Genomic DNA, 20,103 nt, shown 5'->3' with positions numbered 1-20,103 from the left:
TAGCCCATCTGAAGACTAGAAAGTCATGTAGTCATTTCCATTTTTAATTATAAACATGGTGAGATATCTTGGAAATGTATGATAGAAAGTAAAGGGAACAAAACAAAATGAAAAATGAGTGTAGAGGGCTATTATTATGAAAAAAGTATTTCATTGTGGTAAAATGCAGTAAAATTTTTCATTTGGGACACCTGGGTGGCTCAGCGGTTGAGCATCTGCCTTTGGCCCAGGGCATGATCCTGGAGTCCTGGGATCAAGTCCCATGTTGGGCTCCCTGCATGGAGCCTGCTTCATCCGCTGCCTGTGTCTCTGCCTCTCCTCAGTGTGTCTCTCATGAATAAATAATTAAAACCTTTAAAAAAAACTTTTTTTTTCATTTTAGGATGTGAGGGAAATCTGGTTGTGACATCTGTCATCCTATTGATCACCAAGGTTGATTCAGTTGATCTAGCTGGCTAGGCAGGTGTCTCCTTCCTCCTCCACTACTCCATGTGTGTCCCTCCAAAGCTATGTACCCAAGAGGATGACCATTTTTCAATTAAGGGTACATGAGTAGCTGTGCTCCTCTGCTAGGACCTCCAAACCAACTTTCAAGGTCCATTTGTAGGAAAATGTAGGGTAGTCAAAGACTCCAGACACAACCAAATAAGCTGCATGTGGCAGTCTGCCTTTCTTTAAGGGAAAAATATATTTTAACCATTTTTAAGTTGACAATTCACTGGCATTAAGTATATTCACAATCTGGTGCAACTACTGCCACTATTTCCAGAAGTTTTTCATCATCCCAGATACTCTGTACTTGTTAAACAATATAATTCCCCATTTCCCCCCCTACTCAGCCCCTGGTATCCTCTATTTCACTGTCTTTATGAATTGCCTAAGTACTTTATATTTAAGTATATATACTTATATATTCATATATAAACTTATACATATATACTTATATATACTTAAATATAACTACTTAAATATTAAGTACCTTATATAACCAGAATCATATATTATGATTGACTTATCTCATTCAGCATAATATTTTATTTTTCTTTTTTTTTTAATTTTTATTTATTTATGATAGTCACACAGAGAGAGAGAGAGAGAGAGGCAGAAACACAGGCAGAGGGAGAAGCAGGCTCCATGCACCGGGACCCCGGCGTGGGATTCGATCCCGGGTCTCCAGGATCGCGCCCTGGGCCAAAGGCAGGCGCCAAACCGCTGCACCACCCAGGGATCCCCAATATTTTCAAGTCTTCTCCATGTTGTAGCATGTATCAGAACTCTATTCCTTTTATGGCTGAAAAATATGAATATAACACATTTTGTTTATCCATTCATCTGAATTTTTTTTTAAGTAAGCTCTGTGCCTCAAGTGGGGCTTGAACTCATAACCCTGAGATCAAGAGTCATGTGCTCTACTCTCTGAGACAGCCACACACCTCTATCCATTCATCTATTAATGAACACTTGGGTCATTTCCATCTTTTGGCTTTCATGAATAATGCTGCTAGAAATATTGTACAGGTATCCAAGTCTTTGCTTTTTATTATTTTGGGTCATATCTAAGAGTGGAATTGCTGGGACATGGTGAATATATATTTAACTTTCTGAGGAATCACCAAATTGTTTTCTACAGTGGCTGCCACATTTCTGCCAGCAATGCACGAGGGCTCCATTTTCTCCACAACCTCACCAAAACTTCGTTTGCTGTTGGTCTTTATAATAGCTACCCTAATGGATGTGAAGTGGTATCTTATTGTGGCTTTCATTTTTCATTTACATAATGACTGGTGAGATTTAGCATCTTTTTATGTTCTTTTTTTTTTTTTAAGATTTTATTTATTTATTCATGACACACACACACAGAGGCACAGACACAGGCAGAGGGAGAAGCAGGCTCCATGCAGGAAGCCCGATGTGGGACCCAATCCCAGGACCCCAAGATCATGCCCTGAGCCAAAGGCAGATGCTCAACCATTGAGCCACCCAAGCGTCACAAGTTCTTCATTTTAAGACCAGCTTTTTTTTTTTTTTTTTTTAAGATTTATTTACTCATGAGAGACACACAGTCAGAGGCAGAGGCACAGGCAGAGGGAGAAGCAGGCTCCTCGCAGGGAGCCAGATGCAGGACTCGATCCCATGACCCAGGATCACACCCTGAACTGAACCCAGGCATTCCAAGACCAACTTCTTTTGCACTTTGTGGTTTTCCTGTCCTAAGATATCATTACCAAATCCAACATCATGAAGGTTTACCTGCTTTCTTCTAAGAGAGTTTTTTGGGGTTGTTTTGTTTTGTTTTGTTTTGTTTTGTTTTTTAGTTTATTTGATAGCACAGGCAGGAGAAGCAGCAGACAGGGAGATGGAGAAGCAGGCTCTCTGCTGATCATGACTTGAGCAGAAGGCATGCTAATCTGACTGAGCCACCTAAGTGCCCTGAGTTTTAAGATTTATTTATTTGAGAGAAAGAGAGCATGACCAAGGGGCAAGGGCAGAGGGAGAGGGAGAAGCAAGCTGTCTGCTGAGCAAGGAGCCAAACTTGGGGCTCAATCCTAGGACCCTGGGATCATGACCTGAGCTTAAGGCAGATACTTAACTGAGCCATTCAGACACCCCTCTTCTAAGAGTTTTATAGTTTTAATTTATTTTAAGATTTTATTTACTTATTCATGAAAGACACACAGAAAGGCAGAGTCATAGGCAGAGGGAGAAGCAGGCTCCATGCAGGAAGCCCAATGTAAGACTCGATCGCGGGACTCCAGGATCACACCCCAAGCCAAAGGCAGACGCTCAACTGCTGAGCCACCCAGGTGCGCCCCTCCCTTTTTAAAAAAGATTTTAGTTTTATAGTGTTATTTTTTTAATATTTTATTTATTTATTCATGAGAGACACAGAGAGAGAGAGGCAGAGACACAGGCAGAGGGAGAAGCAGGCTCCATGCAGGGAGCCCGACATGGGACTCGATCCTGGGTCTCCAGGATCAGGCCCTGGGCCACAGGCGGCGCTAAACCGCTGAGCCACCCGGGCTGCCCTAGTTTTATAGTTTTAGCTATTAAGTTGGTTTTCCACTCATTTTAATTTTTCTGTATGTATGGTAAATAAAGGTCTAACTTCATTCTTTTGCATATGGATATCAGTTTCCTATCTTTTCTTCAAGTTCATTGATACTTTCTTCCACTGGTCACATCTTCTGTTGAACTTCTCCAGTGTTTCAGTTACTTGTTATGGTTGCCATGTGTAGCTATTAACCCCATGATATAATGTTTTAAATGTAAACAGTGATATGCAAAATGCCTGGATAGCTCAGTGGTTGAGCATCTGCCTTTTGCTCAGGGCGTGATCCCAGGGTCCTGGGATCAAGTCCCACATCAGGCTCCCTGTAAGGAGTCTGCTTCTCCCTCTGCCTGTGTCTCTCTGTATCTTTCATGAATAAATAAACAAATCTTTAAAAATATATATAAAATAAGGACATCAAAAACAGGGGCACCTGAGTGGCTCAGTTAAGCATCCAACTCTTGATTTCAGTTCAGGTCTAGTTCTCAGGGTTGAGTCCAAGCCCTGTGTTGGGCTCTACATTGGGCTCTGTGCTGGGTATGGAGCCTACTTAAACAAAAAATAATAAATATATTAAAAGAGGATATTTACTTCCATGTTACTTCTCAAGTACTCTTCACTCCTTCCTAAACATCTACATTTCTATCTGGTATAATTTCTTCTCAGCCTGAAGAGCTTCTTCAGCATTCCCACTTGTGAAATCTGCTCACAACTAATTCTTCATTCTTTTATCTGAAAATGTCTTTATTTCACCTTCATTCTTAATATTTTCACTGTAGAATTCTGTACTGGTTTTCTTTGAACACTTTAATTTAATTTTGCTGTTCTTTGTCTTCTGGCTTCAGTTGTTTCTGATATAAAGTCCATGATTTGAATCATTCCCTCATATATAATTTGTCTATTTGCCTATATATGCTATTTTCAATAGTTTTACATTTTCAGCCCCTTGACTATAATGTGCCTAAGTGTTCATTTTCTGTTTAATTTTCACTGGGCTCCTTGAATTGTAAATCTACACAAAACATGAGTAAACTTTAAGTTATACTTAAAGTATAACTTAAGTATAAAGTATAACTTAAGTTTTCCCACTCCCTTTTGCTCTCTTCTCTCCTTTTGAAACTACATTTACACGTATGCTAGACCTTTTCATAGTATCTCACGGGTGTCCTAAAGCTGTTTTCATTTTTAAAAAATGACTTTGAAAGGCAGAGAGCGAGCAAGTGAGCACTCGAGCGAGGGGGTAGGGGAGCAGAAGGAGGCACAGACTCCCTGTCGAGCAAGGTCCCCAATGCAGGGCTCTATTCCGGGACTCTGATTCCAGGGTCAAGACCTGAGACACCCAGGTGACCCTCATTTTTTTTTTTAATTCTTTTTCTCTTTCAGATTGGATAATTTCTTCCTTTTTTAAATTTTTTATTTATTTATGATAGTCACACACAGAGAGAGAGAGGCAGAGACACAGGCAGAGGGAGAAGCAGGCACCACGCACCGGGAGCCCGATGTGGGACTCGATCCCAGGTCTCCAGGATCGCGCCCTGGGCCAAAGACAGGCGCCAAACCGCTGCGCCACCCAGGGATCCCAGATTGGATAATTTCTATTGAGATAACTTCAAGGTTCTTTTCATCATTTAAGCCCATCCAGTCAATTTTTATTTCAGATAATATTTTTTCAGTTCCAAAATGTCCACTTGGTTCTTTTTTTAAGATTTTGAGAGAGCAAGCATGGGCGGGGGGAAGGGACAGAGGGACAAAGAAGAAGCAGACTCCCCACTGAGGGCTCAATCCCAGGACCCAGAGATCATGACCTGAGCTGAAGGCAGGTATTTAACCAATTGTGCCACCCAGTTCTTTATTATAGTTTCAATCTCTCTGCAGGAATTTCTTTTCACTGGTCACAAACATTTTCATTTCCTTCTTGAACATAATAATAATAGCAGCTTTAAAATCCTTGTCTGCTATGGTGGAAGAACAACAATGACAATAAAACTCTGCTAATTTACTGACATGGGTCATCTCAGGGATAATCTCCATTGGTTGTCTCAAGTATAGGTCACGTTTTGTTTCTTCATATGCTGTTTTGGACTGTATCCACTTTATTGTTAATGATGAGACTCTAGATTGTTATGCTCCTTTAAAGACTTAATTTTTGGGCAGCCCCGGTGGCTTAGTGGTTTAGCGCCACCTTCGGCCCAGGGCATGATCCTGAGAACCTGGGATTGAGTCTCACATCAGGCTCCCTGCATGGAGCCTGCTTCTCCCTCTGCCTGTGTCTCTGCCTTTCTCTGTGTGTGTCTCTCACGAGTAAATAAAATCTTAAAAAATAAAGACAATTTTTATCAGGCAGTTACTTGGCTGAAATCAAAACTATAAATGATGTATCACTAGCAGTGGGTGGCAGCTGAAATGTCAGTTCAGTGAACAAAGTAATTTTTAGATGAGGAAATTATTTGGACTTATTTTTTAAAGTTGACTTTGTTTTCAAAAAGCACAACATAGCATAATCTGCAGAACTATTCTGTAAGTTTCTCGGAGGATTCATTTCCAAACGTCAACACTGTTGAGAAGCTCACAGCCATCAAAAAACAAAGAAGAAATGTTCCCAGCTGTCAAAATTAGGTCTTACTGAGTTTTCAATCTCTCCCTGAGAAAAGACTTGGCAGTACAAATGCTATTGTCCTCTCCTGCCTTCTTTTGGATTCAATGAATACTTTTTACCATTTCATTTTAGTTTATCTACATATTTTTTAGCTATATTTCTTTGCATTATTTTTATGGAGTGCTTGCCCTAAGTATTACCATATATTGTTAATTTCTCAGTCTTCTCAAAGTACTGTATCACCCCAAATAAAATGTAAGAAACATTTTGCATTCAAATGGATCCATTTACTGACCTCTGGCTGCCTTTTTATGCTATAGTAACCATATGTAAATGTACCTACATATGTTATAAACCTCACAGTATATTTATAATTTTTGCCTTAAATACTTATTTTTTAATTTCTTTAAAAATGTAAGTCTTGGGATCCCTGGGTGGCGCAGCGGTTTGGCGCCTGCCTTTGGCCCAGGGCGTGATCCTGGAGACCTGGGATCGAATCCCACGTCGGGCTCCCGGTGTATGGAGCCTGCTTCTCCCTCTGCCTATGTCTCTGCCTCTCTCTCTCTGTGTGTGTGACTATCATAAATAAATAAAAATTTAAAAAAAAATCTAAGTCTTTTATATTACCTTCATATTTACCATTTAAAGTGTTCTTTCATTCCTTCATGCAGATCCATTATGAATGCCACCTGTTGTTCTATATTGTCCACAATGCCACAGAAGAAAAATTTTGGTGCTATTAACATTTCATCAACTCAGAACATTCAGGTATGGGCTCATGCATATATATACAAAAAATAAAATTCTAGCAAATCAAATCTAAAAAAAATCTAAAGGATAATATACAACTGGAGTTTATCCCAGGAATGGTTGGTTTAATACTCAAAAAAGCAATCAATTTTATATTAACAAACTAGATAAGAAAACCCGTATGATGGATGCCTGGGTGGCTCAGCGGTTGAGCGTCTGCCTTTGGCCCAGGGCACGATCCTGGAGTCCTGGGATTGAGTCCCACATTGGGCTCCCTGCATGGAGCCTGCTTCTCCCTCTGTTTATGTCTTTGCCTCTCATGAATAAATATTAAAAAAAAAAAAAAAACTAAAAGAAAAAAAGAAAGAAAACTCATGATCACCTCAATATAGAAAAGACATTTGACAAATCCAACTTCCATTCCTGATAAAAACTCTCAGCAGGGGGGAATCCCTGGGTGGCTCAGCGGTTTGGCGCCTGCCTTTGGCCCGGGGCGCGATCCTGGACACCCAGGATCGAATCCCACGTCGGGCTCCCGGTGCATGGAGCCTGCTTCTCCCTCTGCCTGTGTCTCTGCCTCTCTCTCTCTCTCTCTCTCTCTCTCTCTCTCTCTCTCTCTGTGACTATTAAAAAAAAAAAAAAAAACTCTCAGCAGGGCAGCCCCGTGGCGCGGCGGTTTAGCGCCGCCTGCAGCCCAGGGCGTGATCCTGGATACCTGGGATCGAGTCCCACATCGGGCTCCCGGCATGGAGCCTGCTTCTCCTCTGCCTGTGTCTCTGCCTGTGTCTCTGCCTCTCTCTCTGTTGCTCTGTGTTTCTCATGAATAAATAAAATCTTCAAAAAAAAAGTTATTAAAAAAAAAAAAAGAACTCTCAGCAAACTAAATTCCTGAACCTAACAAAGAGTATCTATGAAAAACTTAGAACTAACATCATACTTAATGGTGAAACACCAAATGCTTTCCAGGAACAATACAAGAATGTCGATACCACTTCCATTCAGCATTGTAGTGTAGGTTTCAGTAAGTGCAATCAGGCAAAATAAAAAGTCTCTAGATTGGAGGAAAAAATAATTGAAAACTCTATGTTCACAGACAATATGATTGTCTATGAAGAAAATCTGGTAAGATCTACAAAAAAAAAACAACAAACCTACAGAATGAGTTTAGCAAGGTTACAGGATATAATATCAACATACAAATATCAAATTTTATTTCTATATACTAGCAATGAACTATTCAATGAAAATTGAATTTTAAAAAGCAGGCACTTACAAAAACATCAAAAATTATAGAGACAAATCTGACAAAAGACCTGTACACTGAATAGTACAAAATATTGCTGAAATTGAAGAATGCCTAAACTACTGGATATACAACCTTGTTCATGGATCAAAAGATTCAATATTATTATTAAAGGACATTTCACCAAAGATATACAGATGGCAAATAAGCACATAAAAAGATGCTCAACTTCATTAGTCATTAGGAAAATATAAATAGAAAACACAATGAGTGGCAACTGGGTGGCTCAGTTGGTTAATCTCAGCTCAGGTCTCCATCTTAGTTCAAGCCCCATGCTGGGCTCCATGCTGGGTGTGGAGACTACTTAAAAGAAAAAAAAAAGAGAGAAAAAAATCCATAATGAGATGCCACTCTACACTCTTAAGAATGGAGAAATTAAGGGGACGCCTGGGTGGTTCAGTGGTTGAGTGTCTGCCTTTGGTCCAGGGCGTGATCCTGGGATGGAGCCCCACATCAGGCTCCTTGCAGGGAACCTGCTTCCCCTAGGCCTATGTCTCTGCCTCTGTCTCTTGCTGTGTCGCTCATGAATAAATAAATAAAATTCTTAAAAAAAAAAAAAAAAGAATGGAGAAATTAAGACTGACCATACCTAGTGCTGGAGAGAATGTGGAAAAATAACTTTCAGACACTGCTGGTGGAAATACAAAATGGTATAATTAATTAGAAGAACTGTTTGACAGTTTTTTTTTAAGCTAAATATATACCTATCATTCATCCAACCCTTCCACTTCTAGTTATCCACAAAAAAAAAAGGGAAATATATGCCCACATAAAGACTTGTAACACAAACATTCACAGCAGCTTTATTTGTAACAGACAAAAACCGGAAACAACCAAATTGTCCATCAATAGGTAAATAAACAAACTGTGGTATATCATAACAATGGAATACTTCTCAGCAATAAAAAGGAATGAACTGACACACGCAACATGGATGAATCTCAAAACAATTACACTTAGTGTAAGAAGCTAGACACTCCTAAAAACAAAAAAGTACATACTATAGGATTCCATTTATATAAAACTCTAAAGAACACCAACTAATATAACAGAAAGCGGATTAGCGCTTGATCGAGAATGGAGAGGAATTACAAAATACAGCTTGTGAGGGTGAAGGCTATATTGACTATCTTGATTATGATGATGGTTTTATAGGTACATACACAAGCCAAAATTTATCAAACTGTATTGTTTAATACATGCACTTTATATGTCAATTATACTTCAATAAAGCTGGAATTTTTTACTTTAAAAAACTCTATCTTTCAGAAATTTTCTAAAGATTGGCAAGTACACATACAGAATATTTTTCCTGTTTTACATGCAAGATTATGTATCTTTTCTTAGTTAACATATGCAGAAGTCTACATTTCTATAGTAGAAGAAATGTTTTTTATCTCATTTTTTAAAAATAGTGTACATAACAAGGATGTGCCATGACTGATGGGCATTTTAGGTTATTTCTAATTTGCTATTATAATGCTGAAATGAGCATATTCTGCATATATTTGTGAGCATATATACACACAAGTAAAGGATACATGTTTTTTTTATTTTTTTTAAGATTATATTTATTTACTCATGAGAGACACACAGAGAGGCAGAGACACAGGCAGAGGGAGAAGCAGACTCCATGCAGGGAGCACGACGTGGGACTTGATCCCGGAACCGCAGGATCACGCCCTGAGCTTCAGCTCAACCGCTGAGCCACCCAGGCGCCCCAGAATACAAGTGTTTAAAATTTTCATTTATGCTGTCTAAAAAAGCCTGTCTCAGGGTACCTAGCGACTCTTGATCTCAGGGTTTTAAGTTGGAGCCCTATGTTGAGTGTAGAGATTACTTAAAATCTTAAAAAAACTTGTCTCAGAATCTACATCAAACTGTTGGGATTAATAATTTAACAAGGTCATGGAATACAAGATAATATACAGTACTCAAAATTAAATGGCAATGATATGAAAATGAAAAAACTTAAATGCTATTTAAAATAACATCAAAAATGGGATGCCTGGGTGGCGCAGCGGTTTGGCGCCTGCCTTTGGCCCAGGGCGCGATCCTGGAGACCCGGGATCGAGTCCCACGTCGGGCTCCCGGTGCATGGAGCCTGCTTCTCCCTCTGCCTGTGTCTCTGCCTCTCTCTCTCTCTCTGTGACTATCATAAATAAATAAAAAAAATTAAAAAAAAACATCAAAAATTAAAAACCTAGGAATAAGGCCAACAAAAGGTATCAGACCTCTACAAAGAAAACCACATTATTGAAGAAAAATTGATCTAAAGAATGGAGGAATACACTATGTTCATAGTTCAAAAGACATAATTGTGTAAAGATATTACTTCTCCCCAAATTTGATAAAATGCTTATCAAAATCCCAGCAGGTTTTGTTGCTGCTGTTCTATTACTGAAATGGATAAGCCAATTCTAAAAAATATATGGAAATGCAAAGAGGCAAGAATAACCAATACTATCTTGAACAAAAAGAGGGACGCCTGGGTGGCTCAGTGGCTGAGGGTCTGCCTTCAGCTCAGGTCGTGATCCCGGGTGTCTGGGACCGAGTCCCATGTTGGGCTCCCCACAGGGAGCCTGCTTCTCCCTCTGCCTGTGTCTCTGCCTCTCTCTGTCTCTCATGTATACATAAAATCTCTAAAAACAAAAACAAAAACAAAAAACAAAAAGCTACAGGACTCACATTACCAGATATTGAACATAGAATTGCAGTGGCACCAAGACAAATAGACCAATCAAACAATATGTGGTGCTGGCTCTTTTGAATATCTGTACAGGAAAGTGTTAGTTTTAACATCTCCCTACTTCCATATACAAAACAAATTCTAGATGATTCTAGATCTAAGTATTAGGTCAAACAATGCTTCCAGAAAAATAACATGAAAGATAATGATATGCAAACATTTCTTAAATAAAACATGTAAAACACTTACCTTAAAGGAAAATATGGATAAATTAGACTACACTAAAATTAAGATGTTTGTCAAAAGACATCGAGATAATGAAAAAGCAGGGCACAGAATATAGATGATAATTGCACTTAACAACTCCAAAAACATACTCTATTCCTAATATATAAAGATTTCCTACAAATCAATAAGCAAATGACAACAAACAGGCAAAAGTGGGCATTTAACAAAAGAGGACATTCAAATGTCCAGTAAACATATTTTAGTGCTCAGTCTCATTAGTCATCAAGAAAATGCCAATTAAATACAGAATTAGATTCCACAACATACCCACCAGAAGACTACAACTAAAAACAGTGACCATACCAAGTACCAGTCAGGATGTGGAGCAACTAAGATTCTCCTACATTGCTGGCAAGACTATAAAACAGGACAACTACTTTGGAAAACGGTTTTGTAATTATCTATGAAAGCTGAACATATGTATCCCCCACTACCCAGTAATTCCATTCTCAGGTATATATTCCTAAAGAGATGTACAAGAATGTCCATAATATTACTGGTAACATCCTAAAATTTAAAATAACTCAATTCTAATTGATAGACTAGGTAGTTGTATATTAATACAACAGAATACTATATAGCCATGAAAACACATGGAATGATCTCACATAATACTGAGGGGAAAAAATTCTGTATGATTCCTTGTATATCAAGTTCAAAAACGGGCAAAACTAACTGAAGGCAATAATCAAATTGGCTTCAGTTGGAATTAGGGAGTAATTACATGACTGAGAAGGGGTCATGAAGGAGTCTTCTAGGATGCTGGTCTTGTTCTATTTCTTGATGTGACTGAGAGTTAAACAGTGTATTCTCTTTGTGGAAATTCATTAAGCTGTATGTTTTTGATGTATTTTCTTTATACTTGAACACAAAACTTAAAGAATGCCAACAGTATATGACAATGTTTCTCTACATCTTCACAATCTAATCTTTGCCAATTACAATTAGAGTATTTACCTAGGCAAAATTAGCATCTCTTAAATGTTCTGGCTTACATCTTAATGAGGAACAAAGCTTAGTGGGGGGGGGGGGGAAATGCTCTTCAAGTTCTTCTGAGAATTCCATCAAAAACAAATTCTAAGGGGACTCAGCAGTTTATTGTGGCCTGTTATCATGGCTACAAATATGTTATTAATGGGAAAGCATTAGATGCTGTAATAAGCCCCATCCCAAATGTACAAGCACCAGAATTTTAAATGCAAAAAGACAGGATTGGGGGGGGGGGCGTGGGGGAGGACCAGAAACAAGCAATATAGGATGGAAGCCTGAATGCCAGGAGTTTCAGCACAATTGGAAGAATGGTCAGTGGTAGCTTTAAAAGAAAGTAGCAAAAAAAAAAAAGAAAGAAAGAAAAGAAAGGAAGGAAGGAAGGAAGGAAGGGAGGGAGGGAAAGAAAGGAAAGAGAAGAAAGGAGAGGAAAGGAAAGAAAAAAGAAAGGAAAGGAAAAAGAAAAGAGAAAAAAAGAAGAAAAAAAGGAAAGGAAAGGAAAAAGGAAAAAGAAAGAAAAGAAAAGAAAAGAAAAGAAAAGAAAAGAAAAGAAAAGAGAAGAGAAGAGAAGAGAAAAGAAAAAAGAAAAGAAAAGAAAGAAAAGAAAAAAAAGAAAAGAAAAAAGAAAAAAAGAAAAGAAAAGAAAGAAAAGAAAAGAAAAAAGAAAAGAAAAGAAAAGAAAAGAAAGAAAAGAAAAGAAAAAAAAGAAAGAAAAGAAAAGAAAAGAAAAGAAAGAAAAGAAAAGAAAAAAAAAGAAAAGAAAAGGAAAAGAAAAGAAAAGAAAAGAAAGAAAAGAAAAGAAAAGAAAAGAAAAGAAAAGAAAAGAAAAGAAAAGAAAAGAAAAGAAAAGAAAAGAAAAGAAAAGAAAAGAAAAGAAAAGAAAAGAAAAAGCAAGCCCGGGACACTTGGGTTGGCTCAGCGGTTGAGCTTGTGCCTTTGGCTCAGGACAAGATCCCAGTCTGGGAATCGAGTCCAGCATTGGACTCCTAGTGAGGAGTATGCTTCTCTCTCTGCCTGTGTCTCTGCCTCTCTCTGTGTGTCTCTCATGAATAACATCTTAAAAAAAAAAAAAGAGAGAGAGAGAGAGAGAGAGAGAGAGAGAGAGAGAGAGAGAGAGAAGTAGCCCCTGGACAGGAATTTATACCGCCTGGGTTGTGTAAATACATTCTTCAATTATGAAAGAAGTAAATGTCCAAAAAACAAGGCACTTAAAAAAAAAATTTCAGCCCTCCTTACACATAGCAGGCCTGTACATACAACCTGACAGAGTGAACCAATCCTACAAGAGTGCCTACCTCAAAGTAGTAAGACAGCACAGGGCCCATTTCTTAGTATGTATATTACAGCTTTTGAAAAGGAGTCTATCAATTGTAAAAAAGGTGATCTCAGAAATGTTAAAATAAATTTTTAAATGATCACCTTAGAGAAAATATTGCAATGAAACCTTAAGAGTTTTGATAAAGAGCAAAAAGGTAGAATGGCTTAATGGTTAAGAACATGGGCTCTGGGCAGCCCCGGTGGCACTGCGGTTTAGAGCCACCTGCAGCCCGGGATGTGATCCTGGAGACCCAGGATCAAGTCCCACATCGGGCTCCCTGCATGGGGCCTGCTTCTCCCTCTGCCTGGGTCTCTGCCTCTTTCTCTCGCTCTGTGTCTCATGAATAAATAAAAAATAAAAAAATCTTAAAAAAAAAAAAGAACATAGGCTCTGTAGTCATACAAACCCAACTATGAATCCTGTTTCAATATAACTAGCTGTGTGGCCTTGGGCAACTTCTCCCTATCCAATTTCCAAAATGCAGGAGACAACATAACATACTATTGAGTATATGTGCTACATTACGGACACTGCTTAATAATGAGCACAGTGAGGGAAGACTGGGTGGCTCAGCAGTTGGGCGTCTGCCTCGGCTCAGGGTGTGATCCCGGGGTGATCCCAGGATCCAGGGTGAAGTCCCTTATCAGGTTCCCTGCGGGGAGCCTGCTTCTCCATCTCTGCCTCTCATGAATAAATAAATGAATCTTTAAAAAAATGAGCACAGTGATGGAGCACCTAGTGGGCTCAGTCAGTTAAGTGTGACTATGGCTCAGGTCATGGTCTCAGGGTCCTGTAGGCAATCTGCTTGTCCCTCTCCCTCTGCCCTTTCCCCCCACATTCATGCTCTCAAAATGAGAATCTTCAAAAATAAAAATTTTAAAGATTAGCACAATGCCTGGTACACAGCCAATACTGAATTTAGCTAAATATTAGTTATTGTATCATAAAACAAGATAGGGCTTGATTTTGCTTAGTTGATTAGATCCAGAATCACTTCCTCTAAAAGCTCACAAATTCCTTTTAATGACCCATCTTAGAATTCCACCAGGGACCCCTATTAACTATTACTTGTTATTTTTTTTAGGATTTTATTTTATCATTTATTCATGAGACACCCAGAGAGAGGGAGACACAGGCAGAGGGAGAAGGCGGCTCCATGCAGGGAGCCTGATATGCGACTCAATGAGGGACTGGGATCACACCGAGCTGAAGGCAGACGTTTAACCCCTAAGAAACCCACTGTCCCTGTTAAAATTTTCAAAACCTTTCAGAAGCAATATTCATCTTTAAAATGCCATCTCATCATGCTCACTCTCCTACTGTCCCTAGGATCAAGAGCAAGCAGCTGATTTGGGAATTCACTAAACTCTAAAGCGGCATTTGTCTGAAACAGAAGCCAAGTTAGATGTTTACATTTATTCCATCAAATTCCCTTTACAAAGATCTAACTTAAAGTTCATGCTCATCTTCCTTAAAGAAGCAAAACGTAACTTTGGAGATTTGCTTTTGCCACTTGTTCCAGAACCCGAGCATGGAAAGATACACGTTTATTGGTGTTTGCAACATTTAAAAAAGCTTTTGGGGGTTTGAAACTTTTTTCAAAGCAAAACACTTAAGAATTATAACTGAAACATAAATTGCAAATTGTAATGGTAACTCGAGTTTCTATTGAAACCAACTGATCCTCAGAGCGCTAAACAGAGCTGAAACTCTACCTTTTCAGACCACAGACAGAAGGAGGGACACTGTCCTTACAGAGCCATCATCTTTCCGCAGTCTTCCCTGGTTGCCTGTCTTCCAACTTTTTATAAGGAACTGAAGACCTGTACCAATCATCACAATCTTTCCCAAGTGCCTTCAGTGGTTTGAGTGGCAAGTTTTCTCTCCATACCAAGATTGCCATAATCTTGAGAATGCTTGTGGCATCCTGAGTTTGATGAATATATATAAGTCCATCCACAAAGCCAACTAGAGAACCCTTTCACTAAACGTGTTCACATAACAATGGAACTTGACCGAAATCACCTCCACAAGCCAGACTATTTGGTAAAAACACTGCCTATGCATTCGACTCTTAAAATCCACGCATTTGTGCAACTGTTTACCATGGGAGCAGACTATACTACCCTGAGTCCCATTATCTTTAAAAGTCTGTGACAGAATTTTAAAAATCCCTTCAGGTTTGCACCTTGATGCAGTAGGCATTTTGGCCACTTTACTGCTGGAAGAGAACAAATCAACCTGAAAATCTCTTGGACATAGCTCCGCATCTAAATATATAATAGAAGAGGAATACCCAAAAACCTTGCTTATTCTAATTATGGGCATACAACATATATTTTAATAAGATAAAAACTACTAGAACACATCACTATTGTCAATTTCCTAAGACTTCACTACTGAGAATTAAGCCAGGGTATTACTTTTGGTGTCAACATCTTGACAACAGCAGAGTCAAGCGTGGTGATGGAGCTGATATTCTCACACATTGCTGATTTGGGGGGGGGGGGGGGGCGCCTATAAATGTGGAACAACCTCTATGGAGGGAAATGGGCAGTATTTATCAGTTGATAAGTTATGTTCTCTGACACAGGAAATCTAGAAATGTATCACACAAATACACATGCAAATATTTAAGTGGAGACCGTTATAAGGATATTTAATGCAGCACCATTTACAACAGGAAGGCTGAAAACAATCTGAAATGTTCAAAGGAGTCAACTGGTTTAAAATAAAAATCAGGAGTATACCCATGTTACACACTCATATTAGATCTAAATGCCTGATACAGAATGGTCTATAATACCTATATACACTGATGTATAGATTATTTCTAGAAGAAAATAGTTAACAATGAGTGTGTCTAGTAAGGAGATTCTACCACGTGTACATGTACTACTGAAAATGAATGTAATTATTCTTTTCTGCTCTTGCCCCTGACCTTTGGAGGTGGTAATGGGTAATTTTACTTTAGTCTAAGGAGGACTGTTCTGACACATTCAGCCTTATTTGGTTGTACAACCCAAAATTCCATGCTAGAAAATGACCCATAATTGTACCTTAAGTATGAATTTGTACTTTAATGATTAAAAAATAAGTACCATTTTGCTACCTGGTTGAGAAAAGATAGTAATGAATTGACTTGGTGTTCTTATTCAGTGTTCTTCAACAACCAGGCTATAGGTAAAAGTTTTTTCTAAAACTTTTTTCAAAAAATATGTATCACCTTTGGGAAACCAAGTTATTTGTAGAAGAAAGAGGGGGATCTTTCCACATTCAGGCAAACAATACTGTCAACGTGTTTGGACTACAGTTTATTTTAAAAAGATAAAGGATGGAGGCGCAATAATATTTGGCATTTTTAATTTAGGTTTGTTTTATTTAAGTTTAATGTTAATTCCATGCTGTGTTTCAGTAAGAACAATACAGATTCTGTATCTGTGGCTCCAGTCAGATATCCAGTAGTACAAATTAGCTTCAAGTTACACATACTGAACAAAAGAGGTTGAGCGAGCGAAGGAGGGAAGGGGGGGCCCAAGGGGAAAGGGAAGGAGAAGAAACAAAGAACTGAACACGCATGCAGGCTTTTCCATACCACCTTCAATGCTAACCTGCTTTAGAGGGAGAGTAAAAGTAGGCAAGAATGAGCAGCCACGGATTGTTGAACTGTTACCAGCACCATGCTTTTCAGCAACATTTCCGCAACACTTTTTACAGCAAAACCATTATAACAACTCTCCAAACAGTCTTTAACCACTTCAAGCTAACATCCAATTAATTTTTAACATTGGTATAAAATTCGATTTAAACAATTAGAAAAAGGAAAAATGATACCACAATGCCTCTATAGTGTGATTAACCTCTTTCTTAGATGCTTGCATCACCTAGAAGTCTAATGGCTTTCAAATGTAATTTCCATTTCTAATGGTGATCTTGCCACATCTGGCAGTAGACAATACAGTAATGCTGAAAAAGCCTCTACACAGTCCTGTTAGTGTCTTAAAGAACCTAAAAGCTGGGACCAGTAAAAATCCACAGAAATTCACTCTTGCCTTTAAGAACTTTTGAAAACTGTTAAAAAAAAAAAAAAAACAAAAACAAAAAAAAACAAAAAAAACCAAAACAAAACAAAACAACAGGGCAGGAACCTAAATTCTGAGACCAAATGTAAAAGTCAGATTTGGTGGTTCTCAGTGACAATGGGGGAATTTCCAATGGGAGTGGGATGGGAAGGAATGGGGTGGTCAGAGATGGTTTCTCTTGTTGGCTTTTATGTCTCACTGATTTTCATCTTCCACATCCTGCAGCGCTTCTTTATTCTGCTCTTCACCTGCAAAGAAGAATGAGTTAATTATTTCATACTAAATTAGACTGTTGTGGTAACAACAACAAAAAAACTATCATTCCAAGCAAAGACTCCTTATATTTGCTACAATTGGTATTAAACACAGACAGCCAAAGGACTTCTACAATCCTTGACACCTGAAATGCCTAAGCCAAGAGGTGCTGCTCGATCAAGGTCCTGAATGGTCAATAGGATGAAAAAAAAATGCACAGTGAAACTATTTTTATGCTAAATAAGCTCTTAAAAGTAGACAGCCAAGGTAACCATATTATTAAATGATTTTCAAGCTTTTATGTATTTCTTGGGTCAAAATACTCTTTCTCAATAACCTCACCTCTTCAAAAACCAAGGGTACTTTATAGTTTTTTGTAAAATCTACCCATAAGCTCCATGTGAAATACTTCAGTAAAGAGAACTGAGCAGAAAAATGCTCCAAAGAAGTTCTATAGTTTTAGAGGGAGGGTTCTGCTTTTCAAAGTGATTTCACTTTTATATCATTTTAGATCTTGGCCAGTCACACTAAACCATAAACCAAATTTCTTACTCCAGGGTGAAACAGCATGCTCAAAGTAAACCAGACCGCTGAGGTTATTAAAGAAGGGCATTTGGACCAGTTCTCTCATGCTATTTTTCTTTCCCTTACAACATGGTGATTGGCCTGAGGAGTTTCAACTGCACTGTGACATGCAACAGAAAGCCAGCCTATTCACTGGAGAATCATCTACCTATTAATAAGCATTAAAATAAGTCAGCCATAATAAAGCATGCAGGCTTTTGCTAAAAAATAATGGAACAGGTAAAAGTTACATTCTTTTGTGCTTTAATAAACCGCTACAATTCCTATGTAATTACTAGTATGAATCAAAATGAATACCAATTAACTAATCCAACAACAGTTCAGACAATCCATCCATTCATATTGCTTGTTAAATTACTTAACTAGGATGGACAAATGACACTAAGACCAACTGCCTACCAATGTAAAATATTTAACCTAAGGAGTGCTTTTTCATAGTCTGAAAGATCTTGATATGATAAATGATAAACGCTGTTACAAACAAGGATTGGGTAAAGATAGTTTTAGACATTTCAAATTTTCTTCTCTGACAAAAATGTTTGACACTAATATGTGACTCTTAAAAAGTACTGAAGGCACATAAAGATTTTTGACTCCTATATAGAAAAAAACATGCAGAAAAAGACAAAAATCCATTTCCTGAGGAAAGAAATGATGCACCACCCAACCATTCCCAAAATAATGTACTCAAACTTAGGAAATGATAGGAACATTCACGCTCATTTTTAACAGCAATACACTGCCAAAATACGGTTAACAAACAACAATAGGGCACACGCTAATTCACTTATAAGCAACCATTAGATTTGCCACAAGTTCCAAGTAACTTTGGCATAGGGTAAGGTCAGATGAGTCACACCCAACCAGAAGTAGACAAGGGTAGCAGATCATAAATGTCTTAAAAGGTTTCACATCCTAGAATGTAGAACAGGCAGTTTTGTAAGCAAAAGGATGATGATATATGCAGGCATGATTAGTGAAGAACCAAAACTAAAAAGCAGAACTCGCTGTGCCATGATAATGACTTACAAAGTAGAGTTTTTAGGAAAGGAAGAGTTGAATTTTCCTTTAGGAATCTATATTGCAAGGAGAAAGGGAGGGAGAACAATCATATGAAAGCAACATTACAAGAAAAATAAACCGAGAGAGCAGGACAAAAGAAAACATCAATGATTTAGCGGAGTCAGACTCTGGCCTTTTCACTTTGTATAAAAACCTCACACAACAAAAATTATTTGTTCATTTTACCTTTAAAAGGATGAAATAATATCCTCTTAAAAGGTATACAGAAGGGGGGAAAAAGGTTTCTTTGGATATGTATCTCTTAGCCCACTGTTTTCGGATTTGGGGGGAAGAGGGAAACAGGCAGAGAATGCACATTTTCTTTCTATGCATTTATGTATGAAACAGTCCTCTGAACACAAGAGGACTGAAATCACTTGATGAGAAAAAGTGGTAATCTGTTTATAAAGATGTTCCAACACAGACAAAAGTGAACATATTCTGCAGTTAAAAAAAAGATAAAAACATCTCAGTAAAAGCTTGTGAATCACATACATTTCTTCCTTTAGAAACCCTTAATTCTAGTTTTTTGACACCGTTTTTCGTAATAAAATTAAAAAGGAAAAAAACTAAATAATGTTCAAGTAAATTAACATCCTGAGGAACTGCCTATTTCATGACTGCAATTTTGCAGATTCTAAGTCACAAAACCTATTTAATAAAACATGTAATAAATTACTAGTACCCACAACAATTTTTAAATTCAGATAATTTGTTAATTTTACTAAAATGTCCGAAGACTACTTGAATTTTTAATAAACTATGTATGTTTCATAATTTTTTTGTTTCCTAATTTCAAATACAAAGCTCTTCAATGAAAATTAGTCTGTCTCAACTAAATTTAATCAACTGTTCAACTTACAAAGTGATAAGAACTATAGCAACTGGATTTCACTAAATTTAAAACAGGATTAAAGAGAGATCTATCAGAAATGTAATAAAACATCTCTATACAAAGAACCCCTCCAACTATGAAAAGTAGTTTCAAGAGAATAATCCTATTTCATAAAATGCTTGATAACCAAGAAAAAGTGTTATCTTTGGTTCTTTGTAAAAACTGAATGGACATAGTTACTTTGATTAATTCCTGGTTATCAGTGATAAATAAGTAGCATTAGAAAATAAACCTTATTTCTACT

General features: G+C 37.8%; 1 protein-coding gene across 3 annotated transcripts in view; it reads right to left on the bottom strand.

The window, feature by feature from the left end:
- Positions 1-16,331: 16,331 nt before the first annotated feature.
- YWHAE (tyrosine 3-monooxygenase/tryptophan 5-monooxygenase activation protein epsilon) overlaps positions 16,332-20,103 on the bottom strand; it is a 52,060-nt gene continuing 48,288 nt past the window's right edge. For 2 of the 3 annotated variants that reach the window (XM_041725363.1, XM_041725366.1), the window contains one exon: positions 16,332-17,310. In XM_041725363.1, the coding sequence (XP_041581297.1) occupies positions 17,258-17,310 (53 nt within the window). In that variant the 3' untranslated portion in view covers positions 16,332-17,257. Of the gene's footprint in view, positions 17,311-18,931; positions 18,979-20,103 lie in introns of all 3 variants that reach the window. The other variant, XM_041725365.1, reaches the window with a different exon arrangement.

The sequence above is a fragment of the Vulpes lagopus genome, chromosome 12, assembly GCF_018345385.1.
Source record: "Vulpes lagopus strain Blue_001 chromosome 12, ASM1834538v1, whole genome shotgun sequence".
Classification (NCBI taxonomy): Eukaryota; Metazoa; Chordata; class Mammalia; order Carnivora; family Canidae; genus Vulpes; species Vulpes lagopus.
This window is presented reverse-complemented; position numbering and strand designations above follow the sequence as displayed.